At 39.1% G+C, this 21489-nt stretch overlaps 1 protein-coding gene across 1 annotated transcript in view; it reads right to left on the minus strand.

Annotated features, from left to right (window-relative positions):
- The window catches only part of OTOG (otogelin), a gene marked incomplete at both ends in the record, with an annotated part of 105645 nt that extends 86133 nt beyond the window's left edge, over nt 1-19512 (minus strand). Inside the window, 12 exons of the mRNA XM_080345280.1 lie at nt 606-731; nt 1564-1673; nt 2577-2683; nt 3495-3625; nt 5163-5368; nt 5783-5901; nt 6287-6441; nt 6661-6753; nt 16174-16264; nt 19115-19169; nt 19308-19368; nt 19461-19512. Coding sequence (XP_080201406.1) covers nt 606-731; nt 1564-1673; nt 2577-2683; nt 3495-3625; nt 5163-5368; nt 5783-5901; nt 6287-6441; nt 6661-6753; nt 16174-16264; nt 19115-19169; nt 19308-19368; nt 19461-19512 — 1306 coding nt within the window. The remainder of the gene's footprint in view (nt 1-605; nt 732-1563; nt 1674-2576; nt 2684-3494; nt 3626-5162; nt 5369-5782; nt 5902-6286; nt 6442-6660; nt 6754-16173; nt 16265-19114; nt 19170-19307; nt 19369-19460) is intronic.
- Nucleotides 19513-21489: the final 1977 nt, after the last annotated feature.

Raw genomic sequence — 21489 nt, forward strand, 5'->3', positions numbered from 1 at the left:
AATAAATATACACAAGAACAACACAAAAGGTCACGTATGATAATAAAACTCTGGACTATCTGGTAGTCATTTTTGCAGAACAAGAGCGAATTTGAATTATACTAAACCAATTCCATTACATGGACCAAGTCCCTAAATTGCTTGACATACACTAGTAAGAGTATGAATAACTAGTATTTAATATTGAGGAAAAAGGGCAGGAAACAATCCCACGACATACACACACAAAAAAACAAACAAACCAACCCCAAACAACAACCACCACCAACAAAAAACCCACCATATGCAAACCACACCACTCTGCTTTGAGTTCCTTTGGCTTCTTTCTTGATACCTTTACAAATCTTTGCCTCTATGTTTTAAGGCACTGTTTGGTCCTTAATTTCAGTGGGGTTTGTGTCTTTTTTTTTTTTTAATTATTCCATTATTAGAGAGCCAGAAGCTATAAGATTTTACTAGCCCATAAAAGATAAAACGTATGCCAAAGCTAATTATAGAGTTCCTGTGAGCACCTTAATCTAGCCAGACCATGTAGGTAAACTTAGGGGAGAACAATCTGAAAGTTGTATGGAATCAAATAATAGTATTTGAGAAGCAAAACTTACCATCTGGACAGTAGCATCCATCAATGCAGGGAAGCTCACTGCCAATGCACTGTGACTGTTGATGACATGAAACAGGGCAACAGTTGATACATTCATTGTAAGTCAAAGGTTCAACACAGGCAATCACTGAAAAACAGGAACAGGCAGAGAAATAAAAAGGTATCGGTTTAATGCTTCAGGCCTTAAATAGATGGCACGCATTTCTTTCAACTAGTTACCTTTTGGTAAGTCAATTGAGTGTCTCTTGTGTAGAACAATGAAATAATGGCTTTCATAACACTGAAAATATACATATATTCATATTCTGTCCATTAGAGGTGCATTGAGAAGGAATAATCTTAAAATACACCAAGGGAGACTCAGGGAAACCTTCTCACAGCAGAGGTATTTAGATATTCAGATCAGTGTAAGAAGTGGTAGAGTATCCATTAACAAACATTTTTGAAAACACAGGCAAAATCTGTCATGAACAACAAAGCAGTTTTGGTCCTGTGTTCCAGACAGGTAAGCCAGTTACGTGATCCCTTTCAAACTTACTTTCTGTGACTTCTAGGATGAAGATTTATGCCAGTGTAACTCAAATTTATTTTTAAACACTCATGACATACATTTTCTACATCAGAAAGCCACAACGACTTTGACAATATTTGAAAGAATAGCTCTATGAAAAAATAAAATGGTTAATCAGCTTAAAGAATCTGTGGTGGTTTAGTACGAAGGTTCTTAAAACATATCCTAATAAGTTTAGTACTTTAAATACATTCAGTACAAATTACGCATGTAAAAAAGAAATTCCATTGCATTTAAGTAGCCTTGACGTGAGTCCACAATTACACTTTCATTGAGAACTATGTAAGTTCAAAATAGGAGGTAAGACAAAGAAGTGGAAGTATGAAGAGCATTCTTTTCAAAATACAACTACTAAGCAGTATTTCCAAGTACAAAAGCATCTGCTTACCACACTGCTGAAAGCGCATTCGCCATCCATGAAGTGGCTTTCCTGCTTGGGCACATGCTCGAGCATATTCAGTTAAGGCTCGACACCAAGTTGCATTATCAATTGCTGACCTTACACAAATAAAAACTGACATATTATTTTCTAACTACATTCAAACATGCAAAAAAACACCTCACAAATGCATTGCATACTACCACAATGTCTGAATCTACTTTAATAATGTTCTAAAGTACTGTGTTGGTTGGCTAGGTTAAATGTCTTCAATGGATCAGACATTCTGATGCACTTGAAGACAGGTCACCAAGGTATATGAGACAACACTAAATTCCTGAATAAATCCATGAAAGCCGGGGATACAGCAGTATAAACAGACTTGAATAAAGGTCTTGATTTTTAGAAAAGGAATAACATCCTTCAGAAAAATAACAAGAAAACAAAAAGATTTCTACCAGTGATTCACCATGGTACAAGAAATTGAAATTACCTTCTCCTGTACTGCCTATTAATTTAACTAGTCAAAACTGCTTGGACAAGGATTACAGCAGGTTGTGAAATGACAGCATAAATTAAAACAGCAAACAAATTCTTCATTTCATTGGATTAACATATGGCTTGCAGATGCCAAACTGATCTGTTCACTATTACTTTTCACTAAGGCTAGAAATTCTGATGAAGTTGCACACTCAGAATCAAAATACATGCCATATTCAAGGGAAAGTACATTAACAAATTATAGAAGTATCTGGCCCTGATTTTGGTCATCCTTATACTAAAACAAACAAACACAAACAAAAAGCCACAAACAAGCAGAAAGCCCAGAAACAACTCCACAGAAATTTCTGGCAGTAAAACTAGAACAAGTGAAAAAAGCAAAATAATCAAAGAATGTTAGATAGTAACTGACATGCAGAAAAGGCACACATTAGTTCTGTTAACATTTACAATTTGTTCTCATAATAGAAGGACAGTGTTTTTTATAATGGCTTTGGAATCAGCCAAAAACATTCACTTACATGCAAAGATCATTGGTGCAGCTTGCCATAAAAGGAAGAGGACTCACATATTCATGACATTGTTTAAACGGGGGCTGTAACAGGATATTACACAGAGTGTATGCCCTCTGAAATTAATCAGATAGCTGTTGTGAATAAGAGATTTTCATAAATAAACCTATTCAGAATAGAATACTATCAAAAAATCAGAACAGAATCAGTCTGACAAGGAATCACTTTCCTTCCATGAACCAGAAGCAGTAGCTAGCAACACGTTGCGTTCCATGCCAGAGTATTCATAACACTGGTCACATCAATGGTAGTAAAAAAGAACCCTTCTCCAAGAAAGGCACAGATCATGTTGCAGCTAAGCCCCAGACAACCTGAAATAGTCTTTAGTTAAAATCACACAGTAAAAGGCAACTGAAATAAAACATGCCTGGCATCAGCTTTAGTTTCTAAGCACTTCATTTCAGGGTTATATCTTGAAAATATTCCTTAAAAGGTAAAACTACTTCAATGTGATGGACGAAAAGTGACAATAACTCATTTTTTCAACACTGGGACATTAATTGGGCTCTAATTCTGTTTTTGCCTGCCTGCTTCTTTCTGTCCTTCCTAAGGGAAGAAATGAGAACAAGCTCTAGAATGCACTACTGCTTTACACCTTCAACCCATTTAGGCCCAGATTCAAACAGTTTTTTTGGCTGCTATGCAGACAATACAACATTGGAAAAGATCAAGAATTACAAACTCATACAGAAGAAAAGTAGAGGGGAGAAGAGGAGAAAAGGGAAGCTCTGCTGCAGCAACCATTTTAATCCACCTCTCCAAAGAAGAACTGAGAATATTCCCAGTCTCCTTCAAAGCCTTAAGTCAAATTCTTGTTCTAATTAGAATCACCAACTAGTGTAATAATCCTTTTGTGTTGATCCAAACCTGTAGAGATTCATGGCTTTGCATCAGGCAGGGTGGTTCATTGAGAAGAGATTTATCCCAACTGGGTGTTCCTTGTGGAGGATTTTCCTGCCAACTCTCTACAAATTCTGTTACATCGTCTGTCAGCTTTCCTAAACAAGACACACAACAGTTACACAGCAACTTGGAAGAAAAACAACATTTCTATAGGATTTCCCAGGGAAACATCTCAATAATCAAAATATCACATCACGCAGAGAGCTCCAAACTCTTCCTACAACTAAATGAATCAGCTGTCAATCTGAAGACAATCTGGTCCTTTTAAGAAATGAAAATACTTTTAAAAGGGACTATAGTAGGCAGCCTTTAGAATGGCAGAAAGCAGTTTATGTGATTCAGCAAGGAAGGGTTTTAGGGAGCAGGACTGCGTCTGCTACGGTCCTTGAATGAAAGAAAGGAAAGCTATAATAGTATAAACATAGGTCTATGCTGTTGCTTCACATGAAACTCCCAAAAGAGAGTCTAAAGTCCAAGAAAGATGAGATTCCTGGATCACTGCAATGGTAAAAAATTATTACATACATTAACCAAGCAAAGGCATGACTTTTTCACGTTAGTAGAAACGTCCATGTTAGCTTTAAACTAGCTAAGAAAGGTATTATCCATCATAGACAAGTGGTGACACTGATTCCTACTTGGATTACCCACTAATGCACATCTTGCCATATCTTTATTACTCCTACTCCCAAGCTAATTGGATAAAGCTAGTATGCAGTGTATCAATCTGTGCTACAACCACAGCGTTATGTGACTGAGATATCCTGAGGAAGGTGAGAGGGTAGAGAAAAGTCTCTGAAGGCAATGAGAACAATGAGCTATTGGTCTTGGTATTATTTTAAGCATTTTGATTTAGTGAGCAATATATTCCACGGGAGTAAGAGCTGATAGTAGCGCAGGGCTTATTTTAGAGGAGTAAAGACTTAAACAGCCCAAAGCAATGATTTCCAGAGGTCTTTATTACCTAACTTGAACTAACTTTCAGAGGCCTGATTTTTTCCCCAGGTTCTTTAGAGAAGTCATCACTCAGTATTTATTGAAAGTCAAGACTCTTGAAGTATGTGAAGTTTGTATCCAAGGATCACTGGTCACTTCTGAAAGCATTAGCATACTTGATCAAATGAGATTTGGCAGTTTTCATCAAATTGATCTACTAACTAAAATTACCGATCTATTTCCAATTGCAGTATCTCAGGCTTCTACAGGCTCCTACATAAAATTGCTAAGAGGGCAGTGAACATTTAAAAGTAGATGTTACCTTTCAACTCCTAGGAGACTGAAGTAAGGCATTATCATTGCAGGTAATGGAGTAAGACAGCTTTTAGTCATGCTTTTGAAGACCTTTGTCCCCAGAGCCCCATCTATATTGAAATTGGCCCTCTTCACTAACAATATCATCTACCACAAGTATTTCCATATGCTATTTTCCATTAGAGAAGTTAACCATCTTATATTCAATTAGCATTACAATTTAAAACTAAGCAAAGTAACATTTAGTTCACACAAAAAACCAACCAACCACAAAAAACCCCAAACAAAAAAACACACGAAAACAAAACACACAAAAAAACCCCGCCAAACAAATAAACACAAACCTCTACTAATGCAAGAGGAAGTATTTTAAATACTCACCATAACTGGTTTCGAGATCATCCTGTAGGATAGCATTATTGTTTCCACAGAGCCCATGTGTTTTGCCCAGGTACTCTGGTGTCATTTTGATATACATTGCAGACGTACCATCCCAAGCCAAAGTAAAGGCATACTGGTGCCTGACTAGGAAGTATCCAGCTAGCTTCTGGATGTGTAAGTTTCCAATAATATAAGGTAACTGTACTCTGATAAATAAGACAGAATCAAAAACAACTTTACATGAGAAAGTATCACTGTTCAAAATAAATTACATGCTGATTTAATGACTTCCTCATACATCTCAAAACCCCTGACATAAATATCAAGTAATTCCACTAAAAAAAAGGTGAAAATTGCAAATAAGAGCAAAAAAAAAAAAAAAAAATCAAAGGACTGATGGCAGTGGTTATGTTTCTTAATACCATGTAGCAGTCATTTAGATATCACCCTCCTCAGACACTATTCTGTAGAAGGCAAGTAATTATTACAGCTGTGGTCTGGATAGTTTTTTTTTTAAGCTACCAACAAATATCTGATCTAGTTTATGTCTCTGTTATCAAATCGTTATCACAAGATTAGTTACAGGGTAACTACAGCATAAGAAACACAAGTGCAATTACCCAAATCCTTTGTAGGTGACTTCACTGCTCATCTTTATCTGTTCATCTCCAGAAAAGAATAAACTAATGGACCTTCTGCAGGAGTAAGGAGAAGAATGGCACTCGGGATCATTATTCACCTGCCAAATAAAATTACTAGCATCAAAGTCAAGATTTTAATCAAACTCTTTGGAATTCACATTACACAACTAATACTCCCAATCCCACCTTCAGCATGCGAACAAGTAGCTTGGTTCCACTCTTCCTCAAAAACCTGAGTACAATTAGTTCTCTTCTTAGAGCAGTCTTTTCACAGCAGAAGCAGGTTTGGAAGTACACACATCAGTTTCCTTCCAGCTATTTACGTTTTGTGCTATAGTAACTGGTAGCTCACATTACATTAGAAGTACATCTATATTACTTTCTAGAACCCCATACTACCATTGCAAGTTATTTTTAATGTCCAAATATTAATGCATTATTAGCAAGCTCAACAACAACCAACAGAATGTAGAAGTTCCTTACCTGTATGGAAAAACTCTGTTCATCTAATTCAGTATGTCTCACAAGTGCGTACGTGGATTTCCCAGGAAAATAATAATAGAGTCCATCGAAAGTTTCGAAATTATATTGACCCCAAGTTCTGCATATATGATCTCTTTCGGCACCTGTATTATACACTAGCAAAAGGAGAGTCACTTGAGAAGTACCACTGTTTTTTTAATTCAATCTGTAGCTGAGATTAACATACACAGTAAGCTATGAAATATCACCACAGAAAAGAGAGGGAAAAATAGTAGGGTATGAAGAAACCTTTAGGCAGAGGGTAGTCATTCTTGTGGTTGTGGGAACTACAACTACAATCCCAGAAACCCAGACTGTTTTCTCTCTTTACACACCTGTCTGGCATCTTGGTCCAGATGCATTAAATCGACTGCAGTTGCACAGCTCTCTGTAGACGCACTCACCTCCATTAAAACATGTGAATGAATCTGCGTGGAAAAAAAAAACAAAGCATGTTAAATTATGATCATTTTCATTCTTAAAACACAGTTCTGCCACCAAACATAACTCCATGAATGACAGGTGATGGTGCCTTAGCATTTAAATGTCCAGGAGATTCCCACAGGCCTCCACAAAGAAGATACATACAGCAAAAGCTACATCTCGAGAAATAAAAGCAGATGGAGCAAATCTATTGTACATTTAGAGAAGCCAAATCAAAATGGCTGTGATATCTGTTAGTCTGATGTGTTTTTTATCACCTAAGCAATGAATAGAGGAAGTGAACAAGTATTAAACAAAAAAAAAATCACGGTGCCTATTACTTAAACAACAGACTGCTACAGATAACATTGTGTGGGTAAGCCCTATCAAGATGAGAGGATACTGCCCTAGAAATACAAATGCTGAGATCCCAGCTGTGAATCTTTCAGCTGCCCGGCCTCTTTCCATCTTACAACTTTTAAGTGTACCAACCACAAACACTTTCCATAAAGACACAGACCACTGCTCTGGTTTCTGATTTTATTTGAGATAAACTTTTAAGAAAGGAAAAATTTAATGCTTAAGTATTGCGAGCCTACTGTAGAAAAAGCAAGTGCCTTAACTTATAATGACAGGTTTGGGTTTGAGGGAGGGAAGTGTTGGATCTTTTTACTCTTTATTTTGCCTGGGAAGATCCCCATAGAAATCTGAAGACCCAGTCTTCTTGCTTTATCTTAATAAACACGTAATTCTTGGAAAAAAGGACTCACATATGAATTTTTAAGCACTGTCCTGAAAAAAAGCATTCACAGAAAAAGATCTCTTCTCCCATTTCAGTAAAAGCCTCACTTATGTAATATCTAATAATCCGTAGCATACAGACCGGTCCTAACATACCTAGTTTTGCTGATGCAGGCAAAATAAAGCAAGGACTATTTCTAACAATCCAAATAAACTCCACAAATGATTTAGTTTTGACAGAATTAGACTCCAGAGGAAAGCCTTCCAGGATATGGACCACTGTTTCAGGATTTCATGAGTCACACCATCTTTAGGTTTTGTTCTCACACTATTGACATTTGCTAAATATACACAAAAAGTATCAACATAAAAAGTGGATTCTGAACTACTTTATAGAATGAAATGGTTTTCTATAAATTGTTTGCAAGGAAACAAATGTTTTCTAATAAGTCAAGAGTTGATCAGTGACATCCTACTGTCATTAAACAGATGCTGAATTCTTGATTCCAGCAGTAGCAACAGTAAAATAGATCAATTTCAAAGGATGTTTTCTCCCTACCTAATTTTTGCCCCCCTCTTCTAGAAGCTCATTTTATTGTTTTACCAATACTAATTTCCTACCAACATCTTTTACAGCACGTATTTAGTTTGTTTTGCCAACATGTAACATCAATACTAAGAGCTCTTTTAACAATCAGAAACAGCATTTTTAACAAGATGCTACAAACACTTTTCAGTTTCCTTTTAAGCTCCTACTTTAGCTTGAACAAGACTTCCCAATGCCTCTTAAAAACCTCACCTGGTTTGCAAGTTTATCTACTGCACACAAATTGCTTTGAGATGTTCACACCAAGTGACAGTGCATCCAGCATTCAATTCACATGCAAAATCTTGTCAGAATTCATGGACTGAATGCTATTTAGACTTCGCTTCTGTTTTACCAAAGTGTGGTCAATGTAGAAGTTTAGTGAGGAAAAAGGTCATATTTAAATTCCCTTTTGCTTTGTGAGATTCTAGAAACTTAAAAGAAAGATGCTTTGTGCTCACAACTGGTTATAATGCTAGAATGAGGAAGACTTCAAGAAACTTACAGTGTAACATAATGAAAAAAAGCTTAACACATTCATCTACTTTAGGCCATGTGATTTTAGAAAATATTATCTTCAATTACAAATATACAGAACCCTTGCTTACTGAGTTCTGACAAAATTTGTTGGCACAGTTTATTGGTGTTTATATGGCCATTTCTATTTGCATAAACATTAGAAATGCTATTTACTTAAATGAATACTTTTAAAATACCCAAATGATCACTTTCAGTTCCTTTGTTTTCAATACACATCACATCCTCCCCTAGGAAAAGAAAAAAAAAGGAAAAAAAAAAAAAGGAAAGCCATGCTGAAGAAAACAAGGCAAGTAGACAAAATAAAAGAGAACACTCCTTTGCCTAGCTGCTCCAAATATCTATGTCCTTTTCCCTGCTTGGCCAGCATGAGTTCAATTTAAAACTATGCAAGCACCATGTAGAAAGGTCCTTATTTATTCTGAGGCATCTCATTTACATACTCACAGTGAGCAATCTTGTCACTAATGCAAAAGCCTTATTCCTCCTGTCAAGAGAGGCAGACATCGATCTCTTTCATCTTGAGTGGTGCAAAACCTATGTAATCAGAGCTCAGGTCTCTGTTCTTTGCTTCTCTAAGATTATGCCCCATTGCCTGTCCAGTTACAATAATCTGCAATTAGACTGCAAGTCATGTTCATTCTTTGTTGTAAAGGAAGTTTGCCCCCTTTTGATGTTTCTGGTTGAATGATCCCCCTTCAAGCACAGCTCAGGTAACCTGCTTCAAGCCACATTTATTCAGATTGTGCACACAGTCAGCTGATGTTGCTGCCACTGGGAAGGAATCTCCCTTGCTCCCTTTTAGAAAGAGGGTTAGTCAAATCTGAATTGAAGTCAAATGACTCAAGCATTTTCCTCATTATGAAGTTCTCTTCTGTCTGGACATGTATGATTCTAAGAAAACATGTCTGGTGGGTTGACCCCAGCTGGATCCTAGATGCACACCAAAGTCGCCCTCCCGCTTTCTCACTCCCCCTCCTCAGCTGGACAGGGGAGAGAGAATATAATGGAAGGCTGACAGGTCAACATAATGACAGGGGAAGACCACTCACCTATTACCATCACAGGCAAAACAGACTCAACTTGGGGAAATTAATGTATTGCCAATCAAATCAGAGTAGGGTAACAAGAGAAAAAAAAAAAAAACAAAACAACTAAAACCTTAAAACAACTTCCCCCCACCTCTTCTTTCTGGGCTCAATATCAGTCCTACTTTTCTCTACCTTTTCCCCCTCAGCAGCGCAGCAGGACAAGGAATGAGGACTGCGGTCAGTTCCTCACACGTTGTCTCTGCAACTCCTTACTCCTCAGGGGCAGGACTCCCCACCCTCTTCCCCTGCTCCAGTGTAGGGTCCCTCCCACGGGAGAGAATCCTCCACAAACTGCTCCAGTGTGTGTCCTTTCCAAGGGGTGCATCCTTGAGCAACTGACTGCTCCAGTGTGGTTCCTCCATGGGGTCACAAGTCTTGACAGCAAGCCTGCTCCAGTGTAAACTCCTCTCTCCACAGGTCCTACCAGAAGCCTGCTCCAGCGTGGGCTCTCCATGGGGTCACAGCCTCCTTCAGGAGGCAACCACCTCTTCTGGCATGAGGTTGCATGGGCCACAGGTGGATCTCTGCTCCACCGTGGACCTCCATGGGCTGCAGGGGGACAGCCGGCCTTGGCATGGCCTTCATAGGAATCTCTGCTCCAGTGCCTGGAGCGCCTTCTTGCCCAACCTCAATGTCTGCAGAGCTGCTTCTCTCACATATTCTCGCTTCTCTCTCAGGCTGCGGTTGCTGTTGCACAACTTTTTTCTCTTCATAAATATGTTATCTCAGATACACCACCACTGGTGCTGATGGACTCAGCCTTGCCCAGCAGCGGCTCCATCTTGGAGCCACTTGGCATTGGCTCTATGGGACATGGGGGAACCTTCTATCAGCTTCTCATAGAAGAGACCCCTGAAACTTGCCCGCTACCAAAACTTTGCCACACAAACCCAATACAACATGATAAACATAGCTTTTGTATTCGCTTATATCCCTTTTTAAATCACTATAGTATCTTTCTTTACACTGCATAGAAGAGCTCTGTGTGCTTAGTTGGTAGGATTAATGATCCTTAAAGAGGTAATGAGAGGAATAGTGTTGATCCAGATCACATTTAGTGATCTTACTACTGTAAACAATGTAGCCTCCTTTAATCATCCAGTTCTGCTCAATTAGCACATAAATACTTCCTCATGTATCCAGAATAAACATCCTATAGAAAAAGGTTCACTCTGATATTTGTCATTAAAGGAATATAAGCTGCCTAAATAGGCTAACCCATAAGATCATACCACAAGTTTAGATCTCTCCTAGGGACATGAGAAACACTGTAAAACCTGCAGAAAGGGAACAAACATCAAGACTAAGCAAAGGTTAAAATTAGGAAAGGTTATGAAAGAATATGGTATGCTTCATTTACCTAAAAGTGAACTCTATTAAAAAAGCCTTTTGCTCTTCTTTTTCCTTTGACATTAAGCCAGTTGAGTGCATTGGGTTGGAATTTGAAATTGAAAACTGGCAAGACTCTTCTAGCAGAAAGTGGGAGGCCTAAGTAACATGATTCAACTCACTTAAGCAGTAACATGATTTCTAACCAGTGACACCATTACCACCTACAAGTCACTCAGATAATATGACCATCATTGCCGTGAAGCGACTTGTCTCAAATTCCTTCTTTATTGAACAGGGAGAAGACTTGGGAGCATCTTATGATGCAGGTCTGAATTCTTCCCTGCTTCTCCCACTACTTAAGTACTCTAATCATCTGGTAATTACTGAAAAGGCTGCAACCCCACACAATATGTGGATGGGGTTATTCTAGTCCCTTGGGCCCCTGGATCTCCATTTAGTCCATGCCCCTTGTTAAGTCTTCAGTGCCAGGCAGCACGAGCCTTTAGGCCAGAGCTGGCACCCTATAAGCCATAGCAGAACCAACCTCATGCCCATTAGCTATCACAGCCTTTGAAAAAGTGAAACTATAAACCAGCTTGTTTGCATTTAATTTCAAGTGTTTCCACAGATCAGTGTCCAGACTTCACAGAGATGCTACTGCTGTTCTCTCTGAAGAGATGATTTAACAGTATCATGTATATCTGGCAAGAAAAAATTCCAATATCCATTTTGAAATACAGTACAGTGCCACCCAACTGTGGTTGGCCTTTCAAATGTTATTCATCTGGGCTCCAAGCACAAGTTCTGCCAATTTCAGATAATTACTATTCAAAGGCATCTTGCATCTTCATCAAAATAAGGATTTATTTTGCAAGATTATTATAGATGCCACATATCTTGAAGATTTGTCTCTATGATATTGTGCCCATTTACATTAGTACTGCTCTAATGAGTACTAAAGATCTCTTGAACTTATTTCAGTCGCAAATCAACTGTATGTCCTGATTAGGTCACCCATTATTTGTTCTTCTGATCCTCTAACATATTTATTAGGAATGAAAAAAAGTATAGCTGAAAGTAATTTATATAATATGAAGCCCTTCAGCATGAAATGAGATACAGCCAGTAGAGAACAGCTGCCCTCTTGAAGCACAAAGAGGTAACTGCAAACAAAGCCTGTACCTGTATCCCATATGAAAGTTAAGACACTAAGTCAGAGAGACATCTAAATTAAACTTCTTCAGTAAAACAAAGGCAATCCAACACATTCAAGAACATGTCTGGCTACTCAAATTACCATGCACATCAACTGTGAACAGCCTCATTTTTGTTTTAACCATCATGTGAATCCAGATGCTCCAACTGAATTTTGACCCTGTTGTAATACACCATTATCTTCAATACACTACTAATCCTCAAAGATTTATGACTGATGTGGACCTTCCTGTGGTTATTTTTCTGTAAAACATTAAGCACTTCCTAGCGTTGGGATTCTGTTCTTTAAAACATGGTATGAAAAAAATTGTTTACGTAAGTCACTGAGGACTTTCAGAATCTCATTATTAGATTTGCTTGGACAGAAGAGTTGAAGAATGAAAGATTAATTTAGAGATCTGAAAATGATAAAGTTTTAATTAAGCTAGGTAGGTACAAGGTCCAGGCTTTTCCCTCAGTTCTTATGATTCTGCCTATTTACCAGCTTCAGTCTGAACAGTTTTAGAGCTCTAGAGTCATTTGCAGAAATATACAGAGACTTTATAGTTTCCAGGATTCTTTACAAAATGACACATTTTAAAAGCTTTATGCAAGTGTAGAAGAGAAGTCTGCCTTAAGGTTATCAAACTACGAAAAAGGTCAATTATTTACAAATCAGCAAATTTTATTCTGAAATGGCAAAGTGATTAAAAAAAAAAAAAGGCATTTTGGGATAAGAATTTGCAAGAAACACCAAAGAGATCTATAGCTATGCATAAAAGAATAGAAGGTATGCTTTAAATATTTAAACTTTTGCTGTCAATGTTCTGGAAATTTTATGTTTTGTAACTCTGCACAATTTCCATTGCACACTTTCTCTAGAAAGCTTTCAGGCACCCTTTTGACTACATGAGAACTAATGCAACAAATATTTCTTGCATTATCTTTTATCCTTAACTGCATAGTCTTTGAAAGCATCTGCTTGTAATGGCAGTATTTTCTGTGGCATACAGGCTTCAACAGGATGCAATACAGCCTTGAAATGAGGACAAAGGGCTCATTACATCAGGATGCAAAACTTTCCTTTTTGAGATTCTGAGGTGAACATGTAGGATGTAATTTTAATCCTTCAATACTAAGAGCCTTCCAGCTAACTGTAGATTTTCTGCTCTGCTGCATCTTTTGAAATCAGCACACATACTGTAAAGGACAAGGATCTCCTACAGTAACAGTGACTTTAAAGACTTGTGCCTGCTACAGCATTTCAGCATATGATGATTTGAAATGTTTAACCTGTTAGGAATTTTGAGCGGTAGTTTGAAACTTACTTCCAGAAATAACTTGTTTTGCCTGTCCCAGGTTCTGAATGTGTGCTGGCCCTGGAGATTTTTGCCTGGGTTTTTTTTTTTGTTTGGCATGTGGAAGGAATTACAAGTTTAACAACTACGAAAACTATATCTTAACTGCTGTCAATTATTCTGGTAAACATTTCCGAACTCAAATCCCATATTCCCTGTGTATAAGAAACTAACATAAAAATTTGTCCCTTAGCATTTACTTTTACTATAATAACTTTTTTGTTCCCTTGACATAATAAGAAAATGTACAGTTCTCTAAACTGCTTTCAGTTGTCTAATACAGCACAAAGGTAAAAAAAAAAATCTATTGCACAATTAATCAAGTACCCATCGTACAAAAATTCCATGTAAAACATGTTGGTTTATCTATATACCCAGAGTTGCAGGAAGCGAGAAAAAGATGTAATTGCAATGAGAATTGACTGTAATAGGATGAAATATAAGTATGTTATAATCACAGTTTTCTAAGTACATCACAGAATAATTTTCATAGAATCAACATTAAACTGGAGAAATAATCTGATAACCTAACCTTGCTGGTTTAAAAAAAAAACAATGAAACAACCAATCAACCACACCACACAAAAGCTTTACTATTTCATATACCCCTAGATTGGTACAAATTCCAGTCCATGGGCAGAGTTACAAAAGCTTGCATCTCTCTTCAAACAGGAAGGACCGAAATGAAACTATTGTGCTAAGCATCTAGAGCATGTTACCAAACGTCTTGCACAAAGCAGATCAGGTTGTTCTTTTGTTTGGTTTTTAGTTCACCTTTTGCACACAGGCAACAATGGATTCCATTTCCCACACAGAGTTTATTGGGATTTAAAAAGGAGAGTTTCACTTCTAGCTATTCCACTGTTTAAAGAGTTTAGTAATCCTGATTTTAACTGCTTTCCAACGTGGGCAATCACCAATAACTTTTGAAGCTTGTTGTTGTCTCCAACATCATCATATTGCCAAAGCAAGTATCTTAGAAATGGAAAATCCTTATCAAGTATTTTTGCCCCATAGAAATATAAACTAGGATAAACTTCACGGTTTCTTTCTATTACACCTGCAGAAGGTAATGAAACCTAATTCTTGCCATCGTAACTGCATCCTCTGAAAGCTTAGACATGTGGTGAGTTAGCATGAGATACTCACTACCCATTTCATTCTCCCTCCTTCTAGATTTGTTCCTCCCTTTCTTAAATAATAGGCCTATTTAAGAAGCAATAAATTGCACACAAACCATTTTCAAAAGTTCTGTTAAAACAGCACAATGAATCTTAAGTCTTTTTTCTAGCTGGTTGCTCTGAAGCAGAACATGAAATCCACTAGTACCATTAAAGGAATTTCGACTTGCAAAAAAATAAACCCAGAGAACCAAACAGTTATTATGGCAACAAATTGCTCAGCACGATTTACGTATCTTCTTTTCAGAAGCTGCTTTTTTTAGGGTTTAAAGGAGAAAAAAAAAAGCTAAGAAAATAACTACTTCTTGGTCAATATGCTGGTAAAACCCTCAAAAGCAGAGAAAGTTTTACTGGTATAGACTGCTATATTTGTAGACCAATTTTACCATACACTATATATATATATAAAATTTATATTGGAGAGGATCATAGGTGCTAGTTTTTACTTGAGTAATGCTATGCTTCTCTAAACCCTTCTATTCCTCTACATTCCGCTACACACTTCTCAAAAGCTGCTGAAAACAGTATGTATTAAAGAAATCAAATGCTTTTGGAGATGATGTAACCCTCATCACAATAGACAAGAGTCCAGACCACACACCAGTCTGACATTTTGTGCTATAAAGCCAGGGTATGCAAACCCAGACTATTCACTGTTCGGTAGGTCTCGTGTCCAATGTAACCAATCAGGCTGACTGAAGAGAAACTAGAGGTTTTGCATCACCAACTAAAATTACTGGAATTACTTTGCCTCATGTTTCTCTTTTGTACAATACAAGCATGACACAGGCTCTACAAACAAGCTAACACAGGGGACTTTTAGACATTTAAGCCTGTCCATTGCTGAAAATAAGATTAACCAAAAATGCCAAAATGCAAAATCCTCAAGCAATTGCCCAAACTGGTGGCTACAAGTACCTAATCCTGCTAAACCATAGATTACGCACACAAAAAGCATCCATAGACTACCTCAGAAAAAAAAACAAAAACAAAAACAAAAACCAAACAAAAACAACAACAACAAAAATGTAACAAACAAAAAACCTCCAAGCATGGAAGAGATACAGGATAGGTAATTTAATGACATCTAGGCAGCAATCCACATCTTTAGTGTATATCACTGCAGGAGCAGATTGCCTTGCTGAAAAGTCTTTGTTAGAAAAACTGCATTTATAGACAGTCTTTCAAATGATCAAACCAGAACGAGGTGTCAAGTTAAAGCTAGGTTAAACCCCATGATAAATTGTCACACTCCTGTAATCCTTTGAGAGCAATCAAGGTAGAGCTTCCTTACCCTGAAGGCTTGTATGAGCTATATCAGCTTTTTTCTTCATAAAAATAATTAAATTATGCAGAATATAACAGACAATTGAAGTTATTCCATATAGAAGCATGAATAACTTACTCGATGATCCACATTTCATACTGTCAAGTCTCCTTTTCCGAGACAAGGATATCGTAGTAGATGAAGCATTAGAAACTGCCACTCCAGACTCCTTTCAGAAAGAAAAAAGAAATCAGCAGCTATAACCACAACACCTTAAGAATCTCTTCACAGTCTATCAGCAAATTTTTAGTAAGTCCATTGCTGCATATTGGCTTACTAAAAAGTTATTAAAAAAAACCCTTGTAAAGTAAAAAGTAGTCACTCTACTCAGTACTCTAGTAAAGCAGCATCGAAGTACATTATGCCTGAAGACAGCAGGCAGATTTTAAGCCAGTTAAGGCAAAATGCCTAAAACTGCATCTCCAAAAATCCTCTGTGCACTTCTGCATACTCCTTTTATTTTCAATCACAGCCTCTACACCATCAGGTGGATTTTAACATAATTCTCAGTATAAGCATTCTGCTACATCACAAATTCTTAAATCTGCTTGAGAAAATGGAAGAGCAGACCTGCTTAGCCAAGTTACAAAAATCTATTGATATTTTGTCATGATGTGGTTATAATGCCATACTCACAACAGGTGCAGTATGCCTCCCTAATTAGTATGCTTTTGTTAAAACCACACTGCTCACCTTCTCTGTAACCACTCATCTTTGTTCTAGGCCTGCTTACATCTAGGCTGAGTAACACTTTTCTCAATTTAGCATGAACTTTACAATCCTCAGAAGCCAATTACTTATGATAATAAGTTTTTCCCTATTAACTGTGCTGAGTTGGCCGAGATAGGGTTAATTTCTACTCTGTCACATCTAGTCAAAGCGGGTATTCCATACAAGATAAGGTAATGCTCAGTTGCAAAGGGGGCAGTCGAGGGTGCCAGTGTCCTTCTGGGCTTGGTGCTTTTCGCATTTCGGACATGAGCCACCACTGCTTATGAGCAGGGCACTGGGACTGCCATGTGGTGGTTGCACTGTGTGTCCACTGCTTTGCAGGTTCTGTTTGTTCATTTTTTGTTTGTGGGTTGCTTTTTTTTCCCCCTCTTCTTTCTTCACTGTTCTGTTCAGCTGTTCTTATCCCAAATCCACAAGTTTTGCCTGTATTTTCTGATTCTCCTTCCCATCCCACTCAGGGGCAGGGCAGAGGTTAGAAAGCCACACATAGCTTAGCTGCCAGCTTTTGGCATGGGGGGAGAGGCTGGGGCTGAACTACAACATCAGCAAAGCAACTAATTACAGTTACCTAGTTTACTTAATAGAGTAATACAAATGTTATAGCCATTTCATATTATTTCCTCACTTCAACTCATGAAGAGCAGCAGCTATATCCTCTAAAATGTTCATATTTCAGTGACATGTTAATCATATAGTTTTAATTAAGGAAAATCAAGTGACAAACACAGTAACTGTTGATGAACATCATTAGCTACTATGTATGATGTCTACAGTGATACAAATTACTGAGCAAAATATTTCCAAAAAGACATCATAAACACCACCAGCTACATCCACATAATTTTACCTAGGGACTTGGTTAGATTTATTGCATTTAATTTTCATGCCCTAGCATTTTACCATTCACATATCTTAATCCTGTGTATGATTCTGTAAAGTATTTTTAAAATAGGTGTTTTCTGCATTCTAGATACCTACTTATACATGACTGAGAACTGATCTTGGAATCTACGTCAGTAACTAAGTCTTCATGGACAGCAAATCCTGCAGAGGGCTAAACTACCATTGTTTAGCATTGCTTTATCCCTTTCTCTAGAGGAAGCTTATTAAAAGCATGAATATGTAAAAACGCACTATTGTTAGTTTTAAACAGTTCAAATAGCTAGTATAACTGCTGTTCAGGTTCTTACCTTTTAAAACCACTATTGACTTGTTTTTCCTTTCTCCTAAGCATATTTCTTACTTAAGTTTTCTGCTCAGTAGGTTAGCATAGAAGGAAACAAAAGCACCCATTACTGTATCTTGAATTCCTGGGAGGGGGCAGACCTCAATATGCAAGCATTTGCTCTTATCAGTGGTTGATTTTGTTACCTGTTTGCAATTATGAGACACATTTTTCTCTCTGCTGAGCTCTTCCCAGAAAGAGTGGGAAGAAAGCAGAAAGAAAGGCAACTCCTCTGTGGAGCCACAAAGAAGGGCTCCAAACCAAACTTTCTTCTTCCCACATCCCACCCTCAAACAAGGAAGAAGGAACCACACACCATAATTACATTTCAGCAAAATGCCATAACTGATATAGTTGGTTGCCAAAATAAACCACATCCATAAACCAATACTGAGTGTAGCCATCTGATACTGCTAGCCCATTGACTTTTACTGAGAAGTGAAAAGGCTCCCAAAGCAATTACTGCTGGATGAACCAAACCAGACCTTTGCTTTCCTTGAAAAAGGATGCTTCATACAACATATAACTATTTCTGAACAAGCTGACGCTCTAGCTGCTGTCTTCACTTGCTACTTAAATGCTTTAAAGCTCAAGTATCCTTCGGTTCATGACTGACACTCCTTATGGCTGGGATAAAACACACATTCAACACTATTTGAAAGACAAGTGCTGAAGAACCACATTGAATATAACAGCCATCAGAAATACTGATGGTACCAGTACAGATACGATCAGGTAAGATATGAGAAATACATTAGTGCCATGACAACCAGAACTCCCCTCCCTCAGACCAGCACCACCAGCCACCCCTAAGAGGCGTCTCCCCACACGCCAGCACAGTGCGGGAAAGTCAGGTGCCATCTTGGGTCATGAGGAACGGCAGCACCGTTTGAGGACACTGACCGTGGGAAGGGGCAACCCTCCTCACGGGGGCCCCCACAGAGAAAAGCCGCACGTCCTGGCAACCTCATCTCCCCGAAGAGACATAAGCACCCCTTCCCCAGCACCCGGCCCCACCGTGCCCACCCTCCACCCTCACTGCGCCCGGCCCACATCCCCTACCTGCGTCGCCGCAGCAAGGCCGCCCCCTCTCCAAGGTCCCGCGGCGCTGCCTCGACTGAGGGCAGGAGAACAAGACAGGGTTTGCTCGGCCCAGGCAGCCCACCCTGCCCAGGCAGCCCGACCTGCCTCAGGGCTGTCGCCCACTCAGCCGCCCACCAGGAAGAAGACCGGCTAGGCCCCTACTAGCTCTCACCTGGGGAACGGTAAACCCCCACCGATGGGGGGCTGCGCCTGGGCGCCCCACGGAGAAAGGGCTGGAAGATAAAGGCAACGGGTTAGTGATGGCCGGGACTGCCCTGCCCTGTCCATCCGTCCCGTCCCGCACCCTGCCGGGCGGGAGGCTCACCCAGCAGCAGCCAGGCGCACAGCAGCGCCCCGAGGAGCAGCTGGGTCTCCATGCGGGCGGTCAGCGACTGCCCGCAGAGCTGCGGCTCCCAGCACCGGCCGCTATCTGCGCCCTGGAGCTCATCCCGCCCTCCCGGGCGGGGCGGCCTGTGGGCTTATCAGCCGCCCGCTCGCCCTCCGCCCCCGGCCCTTCCCCGAACACCCACCCCGGACACCGCCTCTCGCCCTGCGATGGAGCTGCTGGCCTCGGGGTAGCCGCGCTGCTACAGTCCCACTGACAGTTTTCTTGGAGCTTCTGTGCCGGGCACTGGCCTTGTCGGCTCCTCCCGTTTATTTCCACTTTTCTGCTCTTCTGGGGTTTAGGAAACGATGAGTGTCACGGTTTTGCAGCTGAAAGCTCCGCGGTGGAGTGCGGTGTGAGGCTGCACCTCTAGTGCCAACACACGCGGGGCTTCACCCTTGCTCCCGGGAACATGGCACGGCTGAAACCCGCAGCTTGCGGAGCTGCCCGCTGTGCTCACCGGCAGCGGTCCTGTCCGTGCTTGACGCGGGGCACTGGCCCTAACCCACCCAAACAGGTGTCAGAGCTTCAGTAATGAAAGACATGAGTAAGACATGAACTGAATGCAGCATGTGGCTAATGTGTATAGATTATTTCCATACCTCTGATGCATTTTCTTTCACTATAAATTCACACTCTTGAATTTGGTGCTCTCTGTAGTCCCCTTCCCAGGTTTATTATTTTTAAATATTTTTTTCTTGTGATTCAATTTGCTGTCTGTTTTATCTTCCATTATTTTTCTTCCCTATTCCTATCACTATGACCTTTTTTCTCTTCTTTTCCCTTTCCCATCTGCTGCTGCCTCTCTCCCCATCATTCTTCAGGTTTGCGTATCTTATAACAAAAGCTTTAGAAGCTGCCCATACTAGGTGAGAAACTGTCTCAGATGAAAAGGGGCCTTTTCTGACTGCTTTGGGAAGTCTGTTAACAGTAAGTCATTAAAAAGATCTCTTTTCTGCCTTTGTAATTTGTCCCTGTGGATTGTGTTTCTTACTGCAACAAGTGTTTTATTTCTAATGAAATGATGGAAAACTAGTGATGTTTTTACTGAGAATTCTGTTCTCTCCTGTAAATGTTGGATGGAGAATGTGTATGAGAGAAAAGAAAGTGAAAGAGAAAAAATATTCTTTAACTTAGGTACAGCCTTTTCCCTGTAACCCCAAAAAGATTTTTAGAATGGTGTGCTAGCCTCAGCCTGTAGCAGAGTCTGTCTACTCTGAATGCATCATGCACTTGGCTTTGGGGAGCTCTCTCTAGTCCCGATTACATGAATGGAAGTAGAGAAAGTAGATCAAAAGCAACAGGAATCAGTTTACACAACATACATTTTAATGTATTTCTTTGCCTACTAAATGTCTGCTCACTTTATTCATTTTCCCTTGATGCCAGCGGTAGCAAACAATATCTGAAACTAGTTTAAAGCTAATTTAGGTGCAATTTGATTTATTGCTATGAAAGCTTTCGTTTTCCAAAACTCATAAACAGTCATAATTATATCATCTTTTCATATGGCATGTGTGAAGTAATGGTAACTTCAGACTCATCTTGTAAATGTACTGATTATCAAATTTCCAGTTTGGGAGCATGGCATAGCTTTGTAAGTTTGTTTTCTTTGTATTTATGCACAATAGAGCACGGGAATTCACGTAAGAGAGCTGACTAACAGCCGAATAAGTTCATTATCCTGTCTGTGGTGTGTCTTTTACCCGATGATCCTAAGTGGTTTTCATACCACCAAATGAAGTTAATTCTACAATATTTTACTACATGGAGGAGTTTCAGACTCCTGGAAACATTTTCTGGATGATTAAAGAAGTTAGGTTTTTTTTCAAATGTACATAACTTTCAGCTTGTGAAAGATGTACTCTTGTAAAGTCTTCTAGAAGCACTTGATAGACATCAATGACTGTTACAGTCTATACGAAATTTAAGGGAAACATACATGATATTTTATGTGTCCTTTAAATTT

Source organism: Nesoenas mayeri, assembly GCF_963082525.1.
Source record: "Nesoenas mayeri genome assembly, chromosome: 5".
Classification (NCBI taxonomy): Eukaryota; Metazoa; Chordata; class Aves; order Columbiformes; family Columbidae; genus Nesoenas; species Nesoenas mayeri.